We start from the raw sequence: 22,159 nt of genomic DNA on the forward strand, positions 1-22,159 counted from the left end.
CCAGAATTACCTTTATTATTTGGTCCGCAGCGTGCAGCACAGATGGGAGTCAGAAGGGCTCTGTCTAGATGCCAGCAACAGAGGTTGTAACATTGTCCTGAGCGCTCTCTTCCTGAAACAAAATCAGATGAAGAAGAGAAAGCGCTGCCAAGGCTGGCCTCAGCAGAGCACGTGGGTCCAATGACAGGCATCTCCATGAATTTGTGCATGGGTGGGGTCCGGACAGACTGACCAGGGGGAGGGGACATGGGCGGTTGGCCAGCCTGCCTGCTGATCGAACTCCTGGTCAAGGGGATAATTTTCATATTAGCCTTTTATTATAGAGGATATACACTGAGTGGCCAGATTATTATGTGTTCGGAGATCATCATCACCTGGCCACTCAGTGTATTTCTATCTGCAGATTCTGGAACTGTGCCTCCCACACCCTCTAGTTTCCTCTCTTGCTATATTTCTAGTTTGGCCCACTGTATTTCTTTGGCCCGCCTATAGCTTTTTCTCCACTTAGTCTCCTGTTCAGTACATGCAGCACCCAATCAGTATGCCTGCTTACTTCCTGCGGGATTTCCAAATTTCTGTGTTTCCTGCCAGCTTTGATACCACCTATAAGGGGTTTCTGTGCTTTGGCTGATGCGCTGTTATCTGCATTTGCAGTGTTTCAGCTCATTACACTGACTTTAATTTTGATGTATTTGTATTTTATCCACTTCAAGTCGTGTGCCTTTCCTACATCAATTTAATTACTTTCTGCCTGGGCCACCATTGCTGCTAAAGTGACGAAGGTTCCTACTTAAAATACCACCCAGTATATCCACTCAGTCTGAAAGATGCTCAGAATACCTGTGATGGATGTCTTACCTTTGTGTGGGGATGGAAATCTGGACTGTTGAGGGGGAAGGTCTTCTATAAAGAACTCAGTCAACCCTGGTTATACCTGTAGGGTCATGAGTATAGGAGGTGAGTATAGAACTGTGAGGTCACTGACCTACTTCCCAGTCAGAAAAGAATCTATGGCCAGTTTCTATTCTGTACATGTCATTCCCTCACCACGGGGAAATATATATCTTTCTTACGTGTTTAACTTCTGTTTAGTTTGACCACCAAGCTATAGCTTCTATCGTTCCCTGTATGTGAGTGTGTGTGTGTGTGTGTGTGTGTGTGTGTGTGTATGTGATATATAAGTTCTTGGATTTGAATCTAGGTCTTTCTCTAGTCAGTTTGCATTTGGGTTTGTAAGCCAGCCACATGGATTGAATTTCCATTGTGTGCCCAGCTATATGGCAACTGATCTAATAATATTAGGTCTAGTAATAATTAATGTCGTTTTCTAAAACTTTTTTAAATCGAATTTATTTAAACAATACAATAAAATTTAATCAACAATATAGTTGCTGTTGTTTTCTACTACTTGTGCCCAACGCTCAGGAAGCATTTTAATCCCTCTGTTGTAAAATTCTTGTGATTTTGATGCAAAAAAATCGGTCAATGCATTTTTGAGGCATTCTTCATTATTAAATTTTTTTCCAAGAAGAAAGTTTTGCAAAGAACGAAACAAATGGTAATCGGAAGAGGCAATATCAGGAGAATATGTAGGTTGAGGGACAACTTCCCATTCCACCTGGCGCAGTTTTTCAGCAGTGATTCTTGCAATATGCGGTCGTGCGTTATCGTGGTGAAGAATTACGCCCTTCCGATTAATCAGCGCGGGTTCTTTTTCTCTTAAAGCTTGGGCTAACCTTTCCAATTGGGCACTATACACTGCACTTGTAATGGTTTGGTTAGATGGTAAAAGTTCATAATGAAGAATTCCTTTAAAATTCCACCAAACACACAACATCACTTTTTTCGCATGCAAGTCAGGTTTTGGCGTGGGCTGCGGAGCCTCATTTTTGTCCAACCATTGAGGCCGCCTTTTCAAATTAACATACAGCACCCATTTTTCATCTCCGGTAACAATTTGCTCTAAAAACGGCAAACGGTTTTGACGAGAGAGGAGCGAACTGCAAATTGTGACTCTTTGATTACGGTTGTTGTCGGTCGACTCATGAGGAACCCATTTTCCAAACTTTTGGACTTTGCCAAGTGCACGCAATTGATTGGAAATTGTTTTCTGTGAACAATTTAAAGTTGTCGCAAGCTCTTGTTGGGTAATTTGAGGATTTTGCACCAAAAGAGCTTGAAGAGCTTCTTGATCAAAATTGGACACACGGCCTCGACCACTCTTGTCATCTAACGAAAAATTTCCCTCGCGAAATTTCTCAAACCAACGCTGGCATTTTCTGGCGCTAACTGCATCTTGACCAAGAGCACTACAGATGTTTTTTGCAGCCTCACTTGCTTTTCTTCCTAATTGGAACTCGTAAAGCATGCAGTGCCGAATATGCTCTTCATCCGCCATCTTCTTAGCCCTAGTTCTGCAACAAAAACCAAACCAAACACAAACTTTTTCAAGCAAAACTTGTTAATTGCACTTCACACGTTCTGTAGATACCATGTGTTTGAAGGTTATGTCAATACAAGTCAATGCCAAGCAAGATTTTAAAGGAATGTTGGAAAACGACATTAATTATTACTAGACCTAAATGGCTTGGGAAATGTGGTCACTCTTCCCATTCTCAAAGACTTCCCTTATTGGAGGAAAAAGGAAAAACATATGAGAAACACATCTTTGGAAACAGAAGCAAGGAGAGATCTTAATAGATCCATGGCTGGCCATTTATAGGGTTTAAGTTGCATGCCTCCCACAGACATACAATTGCAACAGATCTTGGAAAAGCTTAGGAGACAGAGGCTTGTAGGTTTATGAGAACATGTGTCAGAGATCAAGTTTATCAGTTGGCTAGTTACTTGCTTAGCTCTGCCTTATGGGACTTCTTACCTATACTATTCTATTATTCTGCTTCCTTCTCTTAACAGTTGTTGAGTCCCTGTGCTCAACAAAACTAAGCTGTTTATCAAGAAGAAAACAAAATTAATGGCACTTCCCTTTTTGTTAGTGTGCCTTCTCTAGTGCTTGGTAATTTCTCTGGGCCTCCATTCTTGCATCTGTGTAATGGGGACAAATGAACTACGAGGAACAAATCACATATGATTACTTAGTTCAGTGTGTGTCACAAGGGAGAACCCTGTGAGTGGAAGTTATTTTCCTTTTGTTTTCCCTCTGAAAATATCCAACATTTCCTCTATCAAAGAAAGCCCAATGTCTGCTGTAATTCCCATCTAAGATTAATACGACAGCACAGCATTAGCGCATTTGACCTTGAAAGAAAGCAATTCCCATAGGTTCTTGTGTAACAGTAGGCTGGCAAATTCTGTAGGCCTCCCTTGCCAAGGTACTAGCCTTTTAACCTTGACCTTTGGGCTCATCCAACCCCATTCCTGGAGGCTAGGTGATTCAGACTCATGATTCAAGCTTCTCAGGAAGCCAGTACAAACTGAAGAGTTGGGCCTTGACTTTGTACACACTTTTGACAAAGGTCCTCTGAGCTCCTCCCTAAGCCCCACATCCACCACTTCCTTGATGCTGGTACTCAGCTTCCTGTATGTTCTTGGAAACCTGCCCAGAGCCTAGAATCTGCATTGCTGTCTGGCTCCTACCAGGCTGCCCTCTGTTACTGAAGTCTACATTTCCACTCTCCTTTCGGACTTCAGATTCCTACTCTACACACAACTTTACTAGCCGTCTGGATGTCCAAGCTTCACCTCTTCATGCACGGACATGGTTGTGCTTGTCTCTGTTTATATCTCTTCCTTCTAACACTAGCTTTCCCCCTCATTCTTTAGCCTGAGACCCTCTGTTGTGTCCCTGGCCTCAGAGTTCTTGCTATGCTCTGCCCATGAAATGAGGAGCCACCTGTTGTTCCTGAGCTTACAGCTGGGTATTGAAATACCATCTACCTGCCAGGTCAACATCAAGTTCCACCTTTCATTCCAGATCTGGTCTGCTGTGCCGGACAGTTCTACCCTGTGATTTTATAGAGACTTTATGTAGGGTAAAATGGCGCTATGATTTTGCTTTCATGAAAATTGTACATTTTCTTGACGATTTTTGTGTTTGTAGTGCTTCCTGTGATAATTCCTTTAGATGAATATGCTTTTCAGGAGTCCCTTTTGGTACTTTAGATCCTCACTGGAATGAATTCAGCATGAACTTACCGTATTCCAAATTTCGTTCAATAGGGGACAACATGGTAGCCAGGAGACAGGTAAAGACTGTGGGATTTTTATGAACTATAAAGCAGTGTCCACTGTTGCCATAAAGCACCTACATAAAACCGTGTCATTCGTGAGGTCCTTATTCCTCAAATAGTCTAATTGATTGTTCACTGGGCTCACTCAGCCAAAAGTAGAGAGAAACTTTGTACAGACATCATTAGTTTTTCTCCATTTAGAGATTAATCATGAAGAGCTCTGGCTCTTTAATTCTGTAATTTGTATATTTAATGGGCTGCTGCAGAATCTATGACAGTAATTAGCATAGCCTGAAAACTCATTAATACGCAACAACATGATTAATGCAGCATTAATGCAAACATGACTGAAGTTATTTGGGTTATGTAGTAAGGAGATTAAAGCTAAAATGTCCTGTTTGTTTTACCAGTGGTGAGCATAATAGGGTGGCAGGAAAATAAAGTAAAATAAAAACAGGTATCAACTTAGTGGCTTTAAAACAGGCAGAAGAAACAAACAGAAAAAATTAAGTTGATTTCCTTTTGTCACTTAGCTCAAAATTTTAGGGCATAAAATATATTCTCTGCTTTCCTGTTTATGCACTTATTCATAAATTTATCGTTTACTGCTTAAGTGTATTCAACCTTTTATTTTAACCAAATTAATCTTTTCAGTAACTTGAACATGATATAAATAATATTATTAACATCATGCTATATTTGTTATATATAATAATATTATGAACCAATATTATTATTTAAATACACATTTTTATTGATTTCAGCGAGGAAGGGAGAGGGAGTGAGAGAGAAATATCAGTGATGAGAGAGAATTGTTGATTGGCTGCCTCCTGTATGCCCCATTCTGGGGATGGAGCCCTCAACCCAGGCATGTTCCCCAACCAGGAATCGAACCATGACTTCCTGGTTCCTAGGTCGATGCTCACTCAGCCATTGAGCCATGCCAGCTGGGGATGAACCAATCTTATTAATATAATATTATTTAATCTTATAATAAAATATCTTTGCTTATCCTGAGTGGTCTGTTGTCAACATCTTTTTCATGTTCATATCCCCAGTGATGTGCATTGTCTGTAGGAGATGCTACAAATGCCTCTTAAAATTGAATAGGAAGTCACTACATTTTACCCAGAACTATGGTTCTGTAGAATCAAGTGCCATGTGCTTGAGAGAAGTTGGAGTGTGAGAAGGTTGTGTGGGTGAGTATGTTGAGGCTTTTGTGTTCACAGAAACCCTGACATCACTCAAGGTGCAGACTGCTCCCACTTCTTGGGGTTGTACAGGCATTCAGGGAGTAGATAGTTACAAGCTTTGTGCTTCATAAGGTGCAAAATAAAGCTATAACATAGCCCTCTGTTCTCAATGCAAAATCAAGGGCCCCCAGAAGCAAGGGAAATCAATGAACTTTCATAAGAATAATAGTTAATACCTATGTAGGGGCAAACGGTTCTAAGCACTGTGCTTTATACACATTAATTCATTTTCATTCTCCCAGGAACCTTGTGAAAGAAGAAACTGTCATTATCCCCACTTATCCATGAGGAAATAAGTACAGAAAGATTAAATAATTTGTCCAAGGTCACATGTAAGTTTTAGAGCTGGTACTTGAAACTGGGCCATCTGGCTCTAGATTTTTTTTTTTTTTTTTTTTTTACCATTGAGCCAAACACCAACTTCCTTATTCTTTAGAGGTACACCAAAGAAAAGTCTTTACAAAATATAAGAACTTTGGAAAAAATAAAATTGAAAGATTGTTTTAACTCTCTCTCTCTCAGGGCTTTAACTCTCTCACCAGAACCTGCCTCCTGGTGAGCTGTAGGGAGGGGTCCTATCGCAGACCCTCTCTCAAGTCCATAGTAGATGGTGTCAATTTCCTTTTAGAATCTGATCTTTGCCTTTCTTGATATTATGTCCAAACACAGTTGATTGATATATAGCAGTCTACTTTAGAGGAGATGCAGCTATATGAACTGATTAAAACATTAAAAACTTTGTCCATGAATACGTTTGTCTGCACACAGGAAACCTTCCGCTGATTGGTTGTGTAAAACAAGTTTGACTTATTTTTACTGAATTGAATTGACCTGGAATTTTAGTGTCATGATGATACAGTATTAGGAATGAATTAATAACCAAATTCAAGTACATGCATTATTACCCTGCAAATTATTATTCTTGATCCCCATAATACAATGAACAAAATAAACAGGAATTAAGTTGATCCTGGAATGTACTAGTTACATATAAGGAGTCCCTTTGTGGCAGTAATAGTGATTACACTATTATATATTATATATTATATAATATATACTCTCATATATTATGGCTATTAAAGGGATTACAGGGTTGTATTCTTTTTACTCATTCAACCTGCACTTATTGGTATCCTAGTATTTTCCAAAAATTACAATTCATTCATCATTTATTAACTTTTCGAGATAATAAATATTGCAGTCTGATCACATTTAGAGTTTAGCCATTCCTTGGTGTGGAAGGAGAAGACTGGGCCTTTTTTGTAAAATACTCTTTTTCTCTGAAGAGTCCCACAAATGCCATCATAGTGAAGACACTTGACCCTTAGCAGACTGCGATTGCTCTATCCCAGTGATTCCCAAAGTGGTCTATATCGACCCCCAGGGGTCTATGACAACCTGCAAGGGGTCTACGTCAGCGAAAAAAAAATTTGGGGGTCCATGAAATGAAAATGGGGGTCCACAATAGTGGATCTCAACATACACTGATAGTACCTATTTACTTAAATCATATTATCTTATAATATAAAAACATATAAATTATTTATAAAAGTACCTATGAAGTAAAAAATTTATTATATATGTTTATAAAATTGTGTAAGTTGTAGGATAAAAACCTGCACATAATGATATACCAGTATCATCTTGTTACAAGCATACGCGCAGTAAACATTCTTGCCAATTTTTGTCTCAAAGCTTCGCGAACTTGCACCGACTTGTTCAATTCGTCACTCTATAAATATGAATGTGAGAAAAATACGTTCATTCGTTTCCTGAATCTTGAATAGGAAAGTGCTGAGAAAATATTTTAAAAATATATAAACTGGTAGTTTATCATACAAATTATAGTGAATCAGTGTTATTTTGTTTGAGAATGCCGGAGAAAAGTAGGTACATTATTTTTTATTAAATTTTAACACTAAACTTCACCACAGTTAGAAATTTACAAAAAAATCAATATCAGGTAAGTAGGGGGTCTACCCAAAACCGAAAAACATGGCAAGGGGTCTACGGCACAAACAAGTTTGGGAACCTCTGCTCTATCCCTAGAAGACAAGCAAAGTCACGTGATTCTAGGCAGCTGACTGACTTCCCACGCCCTTCCTCTGACAAGAAGATACAGTGGGAGTGGAGGGACAAGCTGACTGGCCCCGGGAGTCACTGTGAGGAAGACTTGGCTGCCACGGACCTTCATTCTCTCATCCTCATTCCTTCCGTTCTCTGCTTATTGGAGGGCGGTATGATGTGGTTAGTCCAGCACGCTCAGAATTAGACGTGTGCTTAAGTGTCGATCTCCCGGAAGCCAGAAGCCCCGGGTATGCTGTTTTGTTTTGTATTTGTTGTTCACTTGTCCACAATGCTGGAAGCATAGCCTGCTCCTTTGTCTCAGATCCCCTCACTCTTGCAGGCAGGATTCTTCCACCTAAGAACCATAAAGCGATTATCGCATTATCTTCCACATTATCTTCCACTTCAGAGTGGGAAGTAGACCTTTTGAGTTTATTTTGAGCTCACGATATATTCTTTGAAAGTGTCACAAGGAGAATTGTTTTTATTTTATTTTATTCTATTTCTGGGATCCTAGCTTGCTCCAAAGGAGTCTGAAATATATTTTCATATTAGTCTGACTGCTTGGCACCCACTGAGATTGTTACTGGGGAGGCTTTGGTGTAGAAACCCCAAAGCAGATGTCTTTAATGCTGCCTGAGGTCACTGAACACTTCCAACCACCAGACTTGACATAAAAGACAAGGAGATCATTCCAAGGTCAAAGTCACTCAGCAATTGTGCTAATGCTACAGTGAGTGGAACTTGATTGATTTTCAAAATACTTGTTTTGAAAAATGAAACAACATATTTTAGTGCACTTAGTATACTTAGTATATTTAAAGTTTTGAAATTCCCTTTTATTCAGCTTGAATTAATATAAATGTAATTCTATAAAATATGTATGCCTATGTGTACACATGTAAACGGGCAATTGTGTAAATGAATTATATATGTAAACACATGACCATTCATGCACCTAGATATAAAACATGAAAGTAGAACTGATATGATTAATACATATATGTTCAGAAGTTAATTTTTTCAATTTTATAGAAACAAAAATAAATCATGATACAAATTCACTTCATAAATTTTTTAAACCTAAGCCTAAAGTTTATTTGCTAGAGTTACTTGTTAAAATACTAACCATTTTACAAGATATTGAGATAAAACATTATTTTAGGAAACCAGAATACACACTGAATTTTCTATATTTTGCTCTATAAAATAATGAAGTATTATGTTTAGATTACAATTCATTCATCATTAGCTGGTATTCAGTTCATATTTTAGACTATCCTGATCTGATTCCAACTCAAGAGTTTTCTACAACGAGCCCAAAGTGGAATGTATTTATGTCCTATGTGAAATATTCTAGCTGTTAAGGGGATTGAAATTGAATATATATAATACAGTCAATACCCTATACATAAAAGGAATGATGACAACTTACAACTCTTGATGTTGGTGGAAGCATTTATATTAAAAATAGTATCGTTCTAATATACCAGTCTTTCGTGTGAAATTCTGATTTTGTATTAATGGTTACATCAGTATTTTGGGATGTAAGAGCAGTTTGGGGTATAATCTAGAAATCAAAGGATGGACTGGTAACTATGGATAGACACAGATGTAGACAGATCTATGTAAATAGATCTATCTTATTTTAACCTAATGTTTTGTGTCATTTCAGCCTGTAGTTTTCTGTTGGCTTTTAAGATCAGAGCTGTTCAGAAGGGACCATCTGAGCTGTGCTTTGGTGGCATGGCCTGCATTTCGTAACATTGGACTTGGTTGCTTTTGATAGTGGAGAATTCACATTGGTGGTCCCTCCTTTGGTGATTCCATCTCTCTATGGTTACAACTCACCCTGAAACATTTCTTCTTGTGGAAGACATTCTCTGAAGTCTCTTTCTTCCTCTTTTCAGCTACAGTTTCAAGATGCATCATAGTCCTCTTATAACAGTGATGTTCAGACAGCCACTGTGTTTGATTGTGACAGGAGGAAATGGAGAATTACTTCAAAAGATCAAATAGAGTATTTTTTTGTTTTGTAAAGATTATAACTAATGTCAGTTTCCCCAAAAGTTCCATGTAGTAAAACGCTTTATTCTAGTGGTTTTTTCTTTTTTTTTCTCTCCAGCATTCTCGTAATTTTTATCCCAATTTGTATTCCCAGTGAAATATTTAAATGTTGATCTAATGTTTCCCAAGTTCTTCAGTGATAAACAGCTGAAAAACAATTTAATTTTGAAAAAATTAAGAAACAATATTTGTTGAAAGGAATTAGAACAAAATTTTGGTATCCTAGTAATAAAGAGCCTTCAGGGATTAATTCCAGGCCATTTATAATATTTTCAGATTAGTTTTCAATATTTTGTCAAGTATAAGCAATAAAGATATTGTTATTCATGTATTTATAGGTTGGTTACCCATAAATATTTTACGAATGGAGACATTTTTAGCACTGCCTCATGGCCGGCAAGTACAAAGAAATACCTTTTCTAACTTAGAACGTATTTGCATAATTGAAATAAGTTGAGTTAGAGTTGCTTCTATATGTATCATTTCACATTCCTTAATGCTGCATTCAGACCTCTAGAAATCTATAAGTAATTGGTTTAGATGGGAATGGAGCAGAAGGGATATTTGATAATGAAACCAAGAGGATTTGCTTTCTTTCTGAGAGCAAAGAAATAATTGTGTAGTAATAAGATCCGTTGTTTTTATGCGCAGAGTGTTATTTTAATTTTAGGAGCTTATGCATTGAGACTCCATTCTCCATACAGCAGTTAATTTCCAGACCAAATACACCTTGACTGTCGCATTAGCATATTTAATTCATGTTGTTTCTCAGCAGTTCTTGATACATCTTTGACCAATTGGGTAGACTACTCTAATACAGCATTTTTTATCTCTGACACTTCTTGTACTAGAGAGTGCCAATTGTCTATAAAATGTGAGCGAAACAATGTGGGATAAGTAACTCTTACCTTAGCTATACCCATTTATTTCATCTTCCTAGCGGGACTTGAAGCATGAGGAAAGATCGATTAGACATGCGTGGCTGTTGAGGTGGTTGCAGTCTGACAAACTGAGAATGAAAGCCTTCTCTACCAGCCCAGCCTGAAAAGAGCTCTCTCTCCTCCAAACTTTCATAATTCCAATAGGCATCCATGAGTTCTTCAGCCCTGTGCTGTTGAGCTGTTACATGATTCCCGTGTATGTTCTTGAGCTCTTACTGGGCTCTGACCATATCATTATTCTATATGTATGCATGCATTCGATCTTTCCACCTAAACTGGAAACTCATTCAGAACAGATTGTGCCTCTTGAACATATTTGCCATTTTCTTTTTCTTTTTTTTAAAATCAATCTTTATTGTTCATATTATTACAAAAGTTCCTCCTCCCCCCTCCCCCAACCAGGTTCCCACCCCACCCTCTGCCCTTTCCCCACCCCCCATTGTCCTCATCCATAGGTGCACAGTTTATATTCAGTCTCTTCCTGCATCTACCACTCCCCTTTCCCCCGAGAATTGTCAGTCCACTCCCCTCCAGTTTCTCTGATTCTATTATAATCAACAGTTAATATTGTTCATCAGGTTTTTTAATTTGCTTGTTTTTTTTTAAATTAATAAACTTTTATATTTTTAAGAATAAATTTTAAAATCTAATAATTTTAAACCTTGTTTTTTCTGCCCTGGGAACTGAGAAGCAAACTTGTTTACATGCAAACTTGCCCTTAGGCTATCAAAAGGCGTAGCCATTCAAATGTAAATGAACACATTGTTTAAAGATAGCTGCTGGCTGGAATTGGATTACCCATATTTGCCATTTTCAAGGCAATGAGTGAAATCCCTCACACAAGGGAAGCGGGCTGTGGTATGGCAGGTGGGATACCAGGCAGAATGGAGAGGTGACCCGGTGATAACAGTGTCAGGGTGTCTATGTGACCACTGAAAACTGCCTGCATCCTGAGCTTGAGAAGTTTCTGTGAGGCAGGAGCATGGTGTGGCTACGGTAGAGCGGGTAGGTGCTGTGAAGGCCAGGGGAGACCCTAACATTCTGAAGGCTCCAAACCTTCTGGTTATAGAATGGGGTTTCGGAACCTTAGCTCTACTCTGGGGACCACTTCCTAGCAGGTCTTCCAGCTCTTAGCTTGTTAGCGGGCCGGTTCTTTCAACTTAAGTATATTAAGGGAGGGCCCAGTGTTTCTGTCACTCATCTCCAAACACCCATTTATTTTTACGACTCTGATAAGACCTTCAAATGGATATTTCTGAGTATCCGATTTTGGGTTGACACAATGTGTTTTCTGTTGATGAGTTTTGCATACATGTAACCTTCATTATATTTCGATTCCTGTGAGTGCAGGCTTGGGTTTCCAAGTCCAGGTTGGCGTTCCTAACGGGATAGATTTGAAACCAAATGGCTGGGCTTGCCTCAGTACGTCCCCTTTGTTTAATTGCTTGAATGTACTCACTGCATCATAAATACCGTAATCATGAAAGCAAACATACGTTTATCAGGGAGAATCCACAAACCCGACACTGACGTGCGGACTGCCCTTGTCCCACAGGCATTAAGGCCAGCTTCCGAACGAGGGTATCCGAAGGTTTGCTTGTCTTTGCCGCATCCCCGGGCAGCCAGGAGGAGTACTTGGCCCTGCAGCTGAAACACGGACGTCCTTATTTTCTCTTTGATCCTCAGGTAAATGATTACTCATAAGAGTTAAGATGTTTTTTTTAAAAAAAAAAATTTGTATTGATTTCAGAGAGGAAGGGAGAGGGAGAGAGGGAGAGAAACATGGATGATGAGAGAGAATCATTGGTTGGCTGCCTCCTGCACGCCCCCTACTGGGGATCTAGCAGCAAGCAGGCATGTGCCCTGCCCAGGAATTAAACAGTGACCTCCTGGTTCAGAGGTCAGTGTTCAACCACTGAGCCTCAACAATTGGGCAAGAGAGTTTGTATTAATGGTTACATCAGTATTTTGTAGAGGTAAGTACTATGATTATCCCCACTTTATCAAACATACACAGGAATCATGTAACAGCTCAACAGCACAGTGCTGATGTAACACAGTGCCAGGTACTAAGGTAAGTGCTCATGTTTTCACATAAAATCCTTACCAGAAATGTAGAGGTAAATACTATTATTATCCCCACTTTACCAATGAAGAAAAAGAAATGTACACAAGTGATGTAACTTGCCCGCAGCTAAAATAGAGAGCTAACTTTCAGGACACATAGCTAGACTCAATGCAATTAAAGTCTATTTTATCCTCAAACATATTCTTGAGGCTTCACACAACCCTTGGAGCATACTACATGCTCAATAAAGAAATGTCTGTTGACATACTGGCTAATTTAATGACTTGAAAATCATTGGTAAACTACTACTCAGGCTCAGAGACAGTTAACCATTTTTCTAGAATAAGATTTCCTGCTTTTTAAATTTTGAGTTTTAAAAATAGCATTTTTTTTTTTTTTTTTTTTAGGAATTTAAAGTTACCATCTAGCATATAGTTTCAAAATAACTCGAAGTTTTTGTGTACTTTGTTCTCACAAAAACCTCTGATTGAACATAAGTGATGAGTGGGATGTATAACATACACTGTAACCCTACATGGAGGCTACAGCTATAAATGTTTATTTGGTTTCCCTTCTAGCTACCTAGTACATTCTATGAAGAAATATTTAGGGGAAGGGATAAAGATTCCTCATAATATTTAAAATTACATATGTGCTGTCATGTTCTAGACTGAACTTTTGGAACCATTGTTAAGAGTCATGGCAGAGACAAACGACTGCAATTTTTAATTGTATTTTTTAAAGTCTCTAATTATTAGCTATCATCTTTCCATTCTTTACGTGATTGATTTCAGTTTGAATTTACTTGATCAGATGATATTTTATTGACCAATAATGACTTGACTAGTGATTGTCATTTAAATGTTTTACGTTCTGTGACGTTAACAGGGAATTCACAAAGCATTCTGATTTCACCGCCTAGGAAGCTGTGACAGGGAAAGGTTTCCAACAATTCTGAATAGCTTATAGCAGTGGTCGGCAAATTGCGGCTCGAGGGCCACATGCAGCTCTTTGGCCGCTTGAATGTGGCTCTTCCACACAATACCATGGCCTGGGCGAGTCTAGTTTGAAGAAGTGGCATTAGAAGAAGTTTAAAGGTTTAAAAAATGTGGCTCTCAAAAGAAATTTCAATTGTTGTACTGTTGATATGCGGCTCTCTTGACTAATGAGTTTGCCGACCACTGACTTATAGTTAACATGTCTGATAGCTTCCAAATGGGAAGAACAAACTGAATGACATGGCACCAGAATTAACCACAGCATTATTCTCTTACCGTTGATTGGGGGAAATCATCTTGAAAATGATGATCAAAGAATAGTATGCTAAGTAGAAAACACATGTGACATACCGAGTCGATATGTTCTTGCCATGACTTTATCTCCCAACAAATTAGGTTTCCAATGTAGAGACCTATTAATACTTGAGACAGTTGCCAAACATCCTAAGAAGAAGCACAAATGCAGGCACCTGATCTTTTAGAATGCAGCATCGTTTGTAACAATTTTAACGCTAACTAAGTACACTTTGATGAGACAGCATTTAATAAAATGCTCATTAATTTCATCATTAGCAAGGGTATGCTAAGAAGTAAGCCAGTTTCTTATGTCACGCCCAATTAGCATGCCATGCTAGTAATCCCATTAGTATTGTTGAATTCACTAATGGAAAAACTAATGGGCATGGTACCAGGGCACATTAATTGGGCACGACACCAGTTCTGGTTTTAATTATTAAACTACGATAATGAAATGTGTGTTTGTAAAATAGTAAAATGTTTGAAATAGGGTTGAAGGAAATAAAAGAGCATGCAGAGGAAAGAGAGATAAGAAGAGTCAGCCTATGAAAATCCAAGGGCTAGAAAATGGACTTATCAAGTGGTCATTTTTTCTTGCCAATCGAGTTGTCTATGGAGAGTGGGATATTGTTCATGAGAGAAGCAAGCCAGTTATACTCCTGGGAAATTAAAAGCCTTTTTTTTTTTGTAATATGAAATTCTGTATGTCATACGTGTTGTCATGCTCTGTATGAGGCCTGACAGGAGCCAATTAAATGTGTAGAATGGATATGTTATATTGCTGAAGCTATTTTAGGGAAACTTAAACATAAATGTTTTAAATAGTATGGTTAACAGTGCACTTTTTGTGATATATAAATCTTCAGCCATATTACATCAGATAATGATCAATTTTCTCTCTTTGAAAAACACCATACCAAAATAAGTAGTATCGTGAAACATTCCAAGTAATAAAATATTTTGTAATATTTTACCCAATCTTCTTTTTGTTTATTAAGTATTGTTATTGGATTGAAGTTAATTATTGCCAAGGAAATAAACTTCATTAAGAAAAATATTTGCTGAGACCGGTTTGGCTCAATGGATAGAGTGTCGGCTTGAGGACTGAAGGGTCCCAGGTTCGATTCCGGTCAAGGGCATGTACCTTGGTTGCGGGCATATCCCCTGTAGGGGGTGTGCAAGAGGCAGCTGATCGATGACTCTCTCTCATCGATGTTTCTAATAACTCTTATCTCTATCCCTTCCTCTCTATACAAAATCAATAAAATATATTTTTAAAAAGGAAAAAAAAAAGAAATATTTGCCATAACTGGTTTGGCACAGTGGATAGAGCTTCAGTCTGCGGACTGAAGGGTCCATGGTTTGTTTCCGGCCAAGGGCACATATATGCCTGGGTTTCAGGCTTGATCCCCAATAGGGGATGTGCAGGAGGCAACTGATCAATGATTCTTTCTCATCATTGATGTTTCTATCTCTTTATTCCTCTCCCTTCCTCTCTGAAATCAATAAAAATATATTAAGAATAAGGTAGGAAGGTAGGAATGGAGGGAGAGAGGAAAGAAGGAAGAGTGGGAGAGAAAGAAGGAGGGAGGGAGGGAGGAAAGATTATTTAGAAGGTTTAGAATAATTTTCTGATTACTTTTTCTTAGTAGTAGTATTAAATTATGATGGTGACAAAGTTCAAATATCTCTTACTTAGTCTTACTTCCTCATACACACTAAAGGCATACCATGTGTCATTTGTGATGAACTGAAAAAGGTGTTCACTTGGCTGTAAAGTGCTGAAACAGAAGGTTCTTTTTCCTTCTCTTTTCTTACCCCCACATCCTTTTTTGCAAATCTCTATTCTTGATAATCTGTCATTTCTTAGTATCCACTTAGGAACTCATTTTAACTGTGATACTATTACCTGAGGCATAAGTGTGAATGCCAGATTTTAGAGTACAAGCATTGGGTACTAAGTTTAACTACAGCACTTATAGTCAATTTTTTTTTAATAGCTGGCTAATTTTAATGTGACCGAATTCCTTATTAGTAGTGTAATGTATATAAGAAAAAACTAACTTGCCAGACTTTTCCTTGTTGTTAAAACAATATCAATTGGATAGTACTTCATTAGTTTCAACTTCTTGTCTTTTTAAATGTTTCTGACAAAATTAAAATATAAAACTTCAAAATAGAAAATGTATTACCTGTTTGATGAATATAGCTCATCAAAATGTAAGCGTACTTGTAAGATATTCTCATTCCAAAGACAAGTTCTGTTCAGAGTAGATTTACAATTGTTCATATGGAAAATAGTATAGTAATTAATAAATGGTAATACAAGAACAAATAGTGTCTTGTATACTCACAGTGGTAAACCTATTGTAATTTTCCCCACTCTGTATATGTATTTTTGTTTAAACATTTGTTCATTCATTCATTCACTCATTCTCTCATTCCCTTCAGGGATATGCAGTGGAAGTGACCACCACTAATGATGATGGTAAACAATATAATGACGGCAAATGGCATGACGTAGTCGCTGTGAGGCATGAGGCTTCGGGCTGGATCACAGTTGATGGGCAGTACACAGGTAAGGGCTTGATGTATGTTCATGGCTCTGTTGATATGCTGATGCTGCCTTCCTTTTTGTATATCTCTCCTTTCCCTCCACACAGTTTCACCTAAATTCCATTTGCGTTGGCCTTTGGGTGCCTCTAAAATAAAACCTGGCAACCATTTTCTCATCTGTGTCGGGTGGGTTTCAAAGTAAGACAAAGTCGTCAGTGGCAATTTTGTAGTTTGCTGGGCTTGTATTTATGTTCTGAACCTCATGTTACTTTTAACTTCCAGAATTCAGATAAAGTAAAGCAGTTATTATTGATATATGCATTTTAGTGATAAGGAAATCAAGGCTCAGAAAAGGTACATAATTTCTCTGTTTATACGATTGGTGGGTAGCATTCTTGCAGTTAATCATTCTTTAAATTAATAGAAAAAGATCCTCCTGCAGCCCTACCTGGTGTGGCTCAGTGGATAGAGTGTCAGCCTATGGACAAAAAGATCCTGGGTTCGATTCCAGTCAAGGGCACACATGCCCAGGTTGCAGGCTCGGTCCCCAGTAGGGGGCGTGCAGGAGGCAGCCAATTAATGATTCTCTCTCATCATGGATGTTCCTACCTCTCCCTTCCTCTCTTCAATCAATAAAAAAAAAAAAAATTTTAAAAAAGAAAAAGATCCTTCTGCTGAGATTGGGATTCTCTCTCCTCCGCAGGCTCCTCGGGGCCTCTGAATGGCAGCTCTGTCATCGGAGAGAACACAGGCGTGTTTGTGGGAGGCCTGCCAAGGGGCTATGCCATCCTGAGGAAGGACGCTGGTGAGTGCGGGGAGGCCTGGGATTGATATGCTGTCACCAGTATTTAGAATAGTATCAAATGGCATTCCTGTAAAATATGAGCAATGTGTTATTCCATGCTGGTTTCCTGTATCAATATGCCACAAGTTTCTATTAGGGGTCTCTTTAATCCCTGAAGGAACCATGTACTATTTGCATTGAAAATCTTAGTGACCAGTCTTTGATATGTCAAGTTCATTAAACTTGTACTTAAATGGATTATACTAGTTTCTCAAAATTATGATGTTTTATTTTAGCACCAAGTGTCAGTATTTTTGAGATTTTTTAAAAATTGAACACAAAAGAACATTGAAAACAGAAATGGCGGTGGCTTGGTTTTCGGTTGAAGTGAGTGGAGCAAAGAACGCTCCTGAGTATGGAGTGGATGGTAGAGAAGGCACTTGCTCAGGCCTTGGGTATCCATTGATGACTAAAATTAGGCCTTTGCCATGATAGGCCAACAGAGAATCCCAGCCACGTGCCCTAAGTGCTGGGTTTGGGACACAAATTAATTCCTGTATTTCAGCACATGGAACAAAAACTGACTCCAAAGTGAAATTAATAAAACTAGCATGAATCAAATTGATCTAAGGAAACAAAATCACCATACCTAGAAATGAGGTCAACTTACTGATTGACTTGTATAACAGACTAGTTCCTGATGATGATGATGGAACTGAACTACCAAGTATAGATTTAATAGAAACACTTCCTTTAAATACTTTTAAAGTGTGATTGCTCTTTCATTTCTAGAACCAGTGGCTGATGAGATGATCTGGTTAGTTCAAAAGTCAATATTCTTGCTAATACTATAAAACCAAGGGTTTTTGCCGTAACATCTCTTTCTCCATATAAGATGGGTCTGAACCAGGGCTAAATATTCTGTTGTCACTTAGCATAGTTGGTGGCGTGGCATTTACAGGAATCATTGAGAAGTTTGCAATAAACAGGTAGAGAGCGGTTCTCCAATTCTTTTATTTTAATTGCACATAAAATCAATTGCTTGCAAAGCATTTTTCAAAAGACCTATTTCGTCTGTCAACTCCCACAGGCATAATCCGAAAGGGTTTTGTGGGCTGTCTCAAGGATGTGCATTTTATGAAGAATTACCATCCCTCTGCTGTTTGGGAGCCTCTGGTTTGGCAGAATTCTGAAGAGCAGGTCAATGCATATAACACCTGGGAGGGATGTCCCTCTTCACTGCAGGAGGGAGCCCATTTCCTGGGCGCAGGTCAGTTCTCAGGCAGCCATAGTTCATGGCTGTGCACCCCTGTTCCTCCTTGGCATACCCGGCTCTCCCCTGTCCAATTACTGTGACCTCATGTGAACACCTAGTTATGCCTGATGCCCAGAATTTGAATACATACTATATAAATGGTAAGATTCATAAATATCTCTTCATGCAGAAGCTCCGTAATGGCCCAAAGCAGCTCTGAATGTCCATTTGTCAGTCAGTTGTTTTACTTAGAATGAACTATACTTAGAAAGATGTTTCAGCCCAGCTGGTGTGGCTCAGTGGTGGAGCACTGGCCCAGGATTCCAGAAGTCACTGGTTCAATTTCCAGTCAGGGCACATGCCCAGTTTGTGGGCTCCATCCCCAGTAGGGGGTGTCCAGAAGGCAGCCGATCCATGATGTTTCTCTCTCATCATTGATGTTTCTATCTCTCTATCTGCTTCCTTCCTCTCTCTCTCTCTCTAAAAAAAAAAAAAAAAAAAAAAAAAAAGGAGTTACCAGATTAACCCACAGTTATCTGTTTATCAGATAGAGGACAATATTTCTCAGTAAAAGCTCAGCTTTGTAAGGAGGTAAGGAGTGTTCCAATGCTGCAGCAAGGCTGAGGTGCAGGGTCCCTGGCATGTCCCCAGCTACTGTCTCTGCCTGGCAGCCCCCTGGGTAAGGGGTGGAGGAGAGCATAGCAGCTTGGGGGACATGTCTTGTTCTTCAAGTGAAAGCCCACCTTTGCCTCCTGCCTTTATTTATTATTATTATTTTTAAAAATATATTTTATTGATTTTTTTACAGAGAGGAAGGGAAAGAGATAGAGAGCTAGGAACATCGGTGAGAGAGAGACATCGACCAGCAGCCTCTTGCACACCCCCTACCGGGGATGTGCCTGCAACCGATGTACATGCCCTTGACCGGAATCGAACCTGGGACCCTTCAGTCCGCAGGCCGACGCTCTACCACTGAGCCAAACCAGTTTCGGCTGCCTCCTGCCTTTAGAATGAAGTTGGTCTGTTACTATGTCGCTTAAATTACTTTCAAAATAGAAAGCTACATGCGTACATTTCCATTGCTCTTTCTCATCGCTGTCGTTATTCAGAGTTTCTTTAGTCAGTGCAGGTGCTTATTGTTAATGCTTCTATGAAACAGTAATAGTCTTAGTTGTAGCCGTGATTTAAAGAACAAAGTACTTCCTCTTAAAAGGTATGTCAAGTTCTTCTGCCATTTCTGTAAAGATATAGAATTTCTGTTACATGTCTATGTGTTGTTTTTATTGATTTCATAGGGGAAGGGGAAGGGAGAGGGATAGAAACATCAGTGATGAGAGAGAATCATTGATCGGCTGCCTCCTTCATGCCTCCTACTGGGAATCGAGCCTGCATTCTGGGCATATGCCCTGACTAGGAATTGAACCTCTACCTCCTCATTCATGGATTGATGCTCAGCCATTGAGCCACCCCAGCTGGGCTACAGGGAGGTTTCTTAACATTGATTAGCATCTTCTTTTGCGAGAGATTTATCTGACCCACAGTGTATATCCTCAGGGTATCTTAGGACATACAAGGCTGGCAGTTTTTCATCCCATGTGCTGATATGTACATATCCTTTTCTTTGAAGGGTTCCTGGAACTTGACCCAGGCACGTTTCATGGCGGCATGGACTTTGAGATTTCCTTCAAGTTCAGAACAGACCAGTTGAATGGGTTGCTCCTTTTCATTTACAACAAAGACGGACCTGATTTTCTTGCCGTACGTTAATTCTTTTAAGTAAATATATTTAAAAATGTCATATTCCATTTCAAAATAAACCATGGGTTTACATTATACTAAATTGAGGGTTTTTTTTTTTCCACATAACTTTCAGTTCTGGCGGCCTTTCCTGATTCCCAGAAGCTCTCTCCTCGACCCTGTTTCTGTCTTGGTTATGGTGTTATTTCACATTCTCTCTCTGCCGTTAGACGGTGTTTATCTCAGAGCAGCAGGTCCTTGGAACATAGCAGTGATCTCAGTGTTTATTGCATGAATGAAAGTTCAATGAAGAACTGCTTGCCTTACCTGATGTACTTCACAAAGATGCTATTTATGCATAGCAAAAGCAGTAATTTTTATCTGGCTTATTTCATTAGACATGATTGAGTTCAAGTTTTTACGTATTCTATGGTTCTGATTTGACTTCTAACAAAGCAACAACACCATAGGGAAAATAGCTATCATGTACCATTTTGAAAGAAAACTTATTGGAGGTGCTTCCTGTCTCGTGAAAAATTGGGCAAACTGTGTTCCTATTAGAAAATGGCATCTTAATCTAAAAGAAGCAATTGTGTTAGTTAGAGATTTAGACTAATAAAACTGGAATAGTGCCTCAAAACATGTCTTACAAATTTGAAATTGAGTTCACCAACCAGTTAAAACAAACTTAATCAAGCTTGACATTTCATTTTCTTATGGTCTTGTCATATTTCCCCCCCAAATTAAATTGATATACAAAGTAGTATTTTCTCATTTTCTAAAAATTCAAAAAACAGAACCATAATTCAGACTGTTCTGTCCTCTTTAGTCATCGATGCTTGGGTTTAATCTTTACTTGGTTTGCAGCCCCAAAAAGTGCCTGCCTGCCTCATGTTGTGTCATATCATATAACCATGACTACATATGACTTCCTTTGACGCACTACAATATTCTTCTTGTCAATTATAAGCTTGCAAAGTACTTCATGAGATGCTGCTCCATTTGGCTTAGAACAAAGTAGACTCTTTTTATTTTAAATATATTTTATTGATTTTTTACAGAGAGGAAGGAAGAGATATAGAGAGCTAGAAACGTCGATGAAAGAGAAACATCGACCAGCTGCCTCTTGCACACCCCCTACCAGGGATGTGCCCGCAACCAATGTACATGCCCTTGACCGGAATCGAACCTGGGACCTTTCAGTCTGCAGACAGACGCTCTACCACTGAGCCAAACCGGTTTCGGCAAAAGTAGACTCTTTTTAAGGAGTGTTTTCAGAGAAATTTCTTCTCTCTGAAATGTAGTCTTTTCACACTTGCTTGGTTCCTCTATGAATGCAGGTGGAGCTGAAGAGCGGAATATTGAGCCTCCGGTTAAACACCAGTCTCACCCTCACCCGAGTGGATCTGTGGCTGGGGCTGTCCTACTGTGATGGGACGTGGAACACGGTGACGGTTCGGAAGGAAAGTGCCCTGGTGTCCGCAAGCCTGAACGAACTGATGGAGCGCGTGGCACAGCCCAGAGCCCAGCCGCTGGCAGTGAACTCCCCGGTCTACCTGGGAGGAGTCCCCCTGGAGCTGCAGGACTCGCATACACACCTGGGTTTGGAACCAGGTAAGATCCACCTGGAGGAATCGCCAAAGCAGGGCGGCCCTGGTTTTACCAGGCTTGGGTGGTTCTGTTCGGTTCTTGTTTGGTTCTGTTTGGTTCTTGTTTCAAGATGTAGTAATAGCCGAGACCGGTTTGGCTCAATGGATAGAGCGTCGGCTTGGGGACTGAAGGGTCCCGGGTTCGATTCCGGTCAAGGGCATGTACCTTGGTTGCGGGCACATCCCCAGTAGGGGGTGTGCAAGAGGCAGCTGATCGATGTCTCTCTCTCATCGATGTTTCTAGCTTTCTATCCCTCTCTCTTCCTCTCTGTAAAAAATCAATAAAATATATTTTTT

At 39.3% G+C, this 22,159-nt stretch overlaps 1 protein-coding gene across 1 annotated transcript in view; it reads left to right on the plus strand.

Annotated features, from left to right (window-relative positions):
• Window positions 1-22,159, plus strand: part of USH2A (usherin) — a gene marked incomplete at its 5' end in the record, with an annotated part of 394,535 nt that overhangs the window by 132,502 nt on the left and 239,874 nt on the right. The window contains 6 exons of the mRNA XM_084868505.1: window positions 12,074-12,204; window positions 16,333-16,459; window positions 17,141-17,242; window positions 18,312-18,491; window positions 20,104-20,234; window positions 21,554-21,827. Coding sequence (XP_084724631.1) covers window positions 12,074-12,204; window positions 16,333-16,459; window positions 17,141-17,242; window positions 18,312-18,491; window positions 20,104-20,234; window positions 21,554-21,827 — 945 coding nt within the window. The remainder of the gene's footprint in view (window positions 1-12,073; window positions 12,205-16,332; window positions 16,460-17,140; window positions 17,243-18,311; window positions 18,492-20,103; window positions 20,235-21,553; window positions 21,828-22,159) is intronic.

This window comes from Pipistrellus hanaki, assembly GCF_964339955.1.
Source record: "Pipistrellus hanaki genome assembly, chromosome: 20".
Classification (NCBI taxonomy): Eukaryota; Metazoa; Chordata; class Mammalia; order Chiroptera; family Vespertilionidae; genus Pipistrellus; species Pipistrellus hanaki.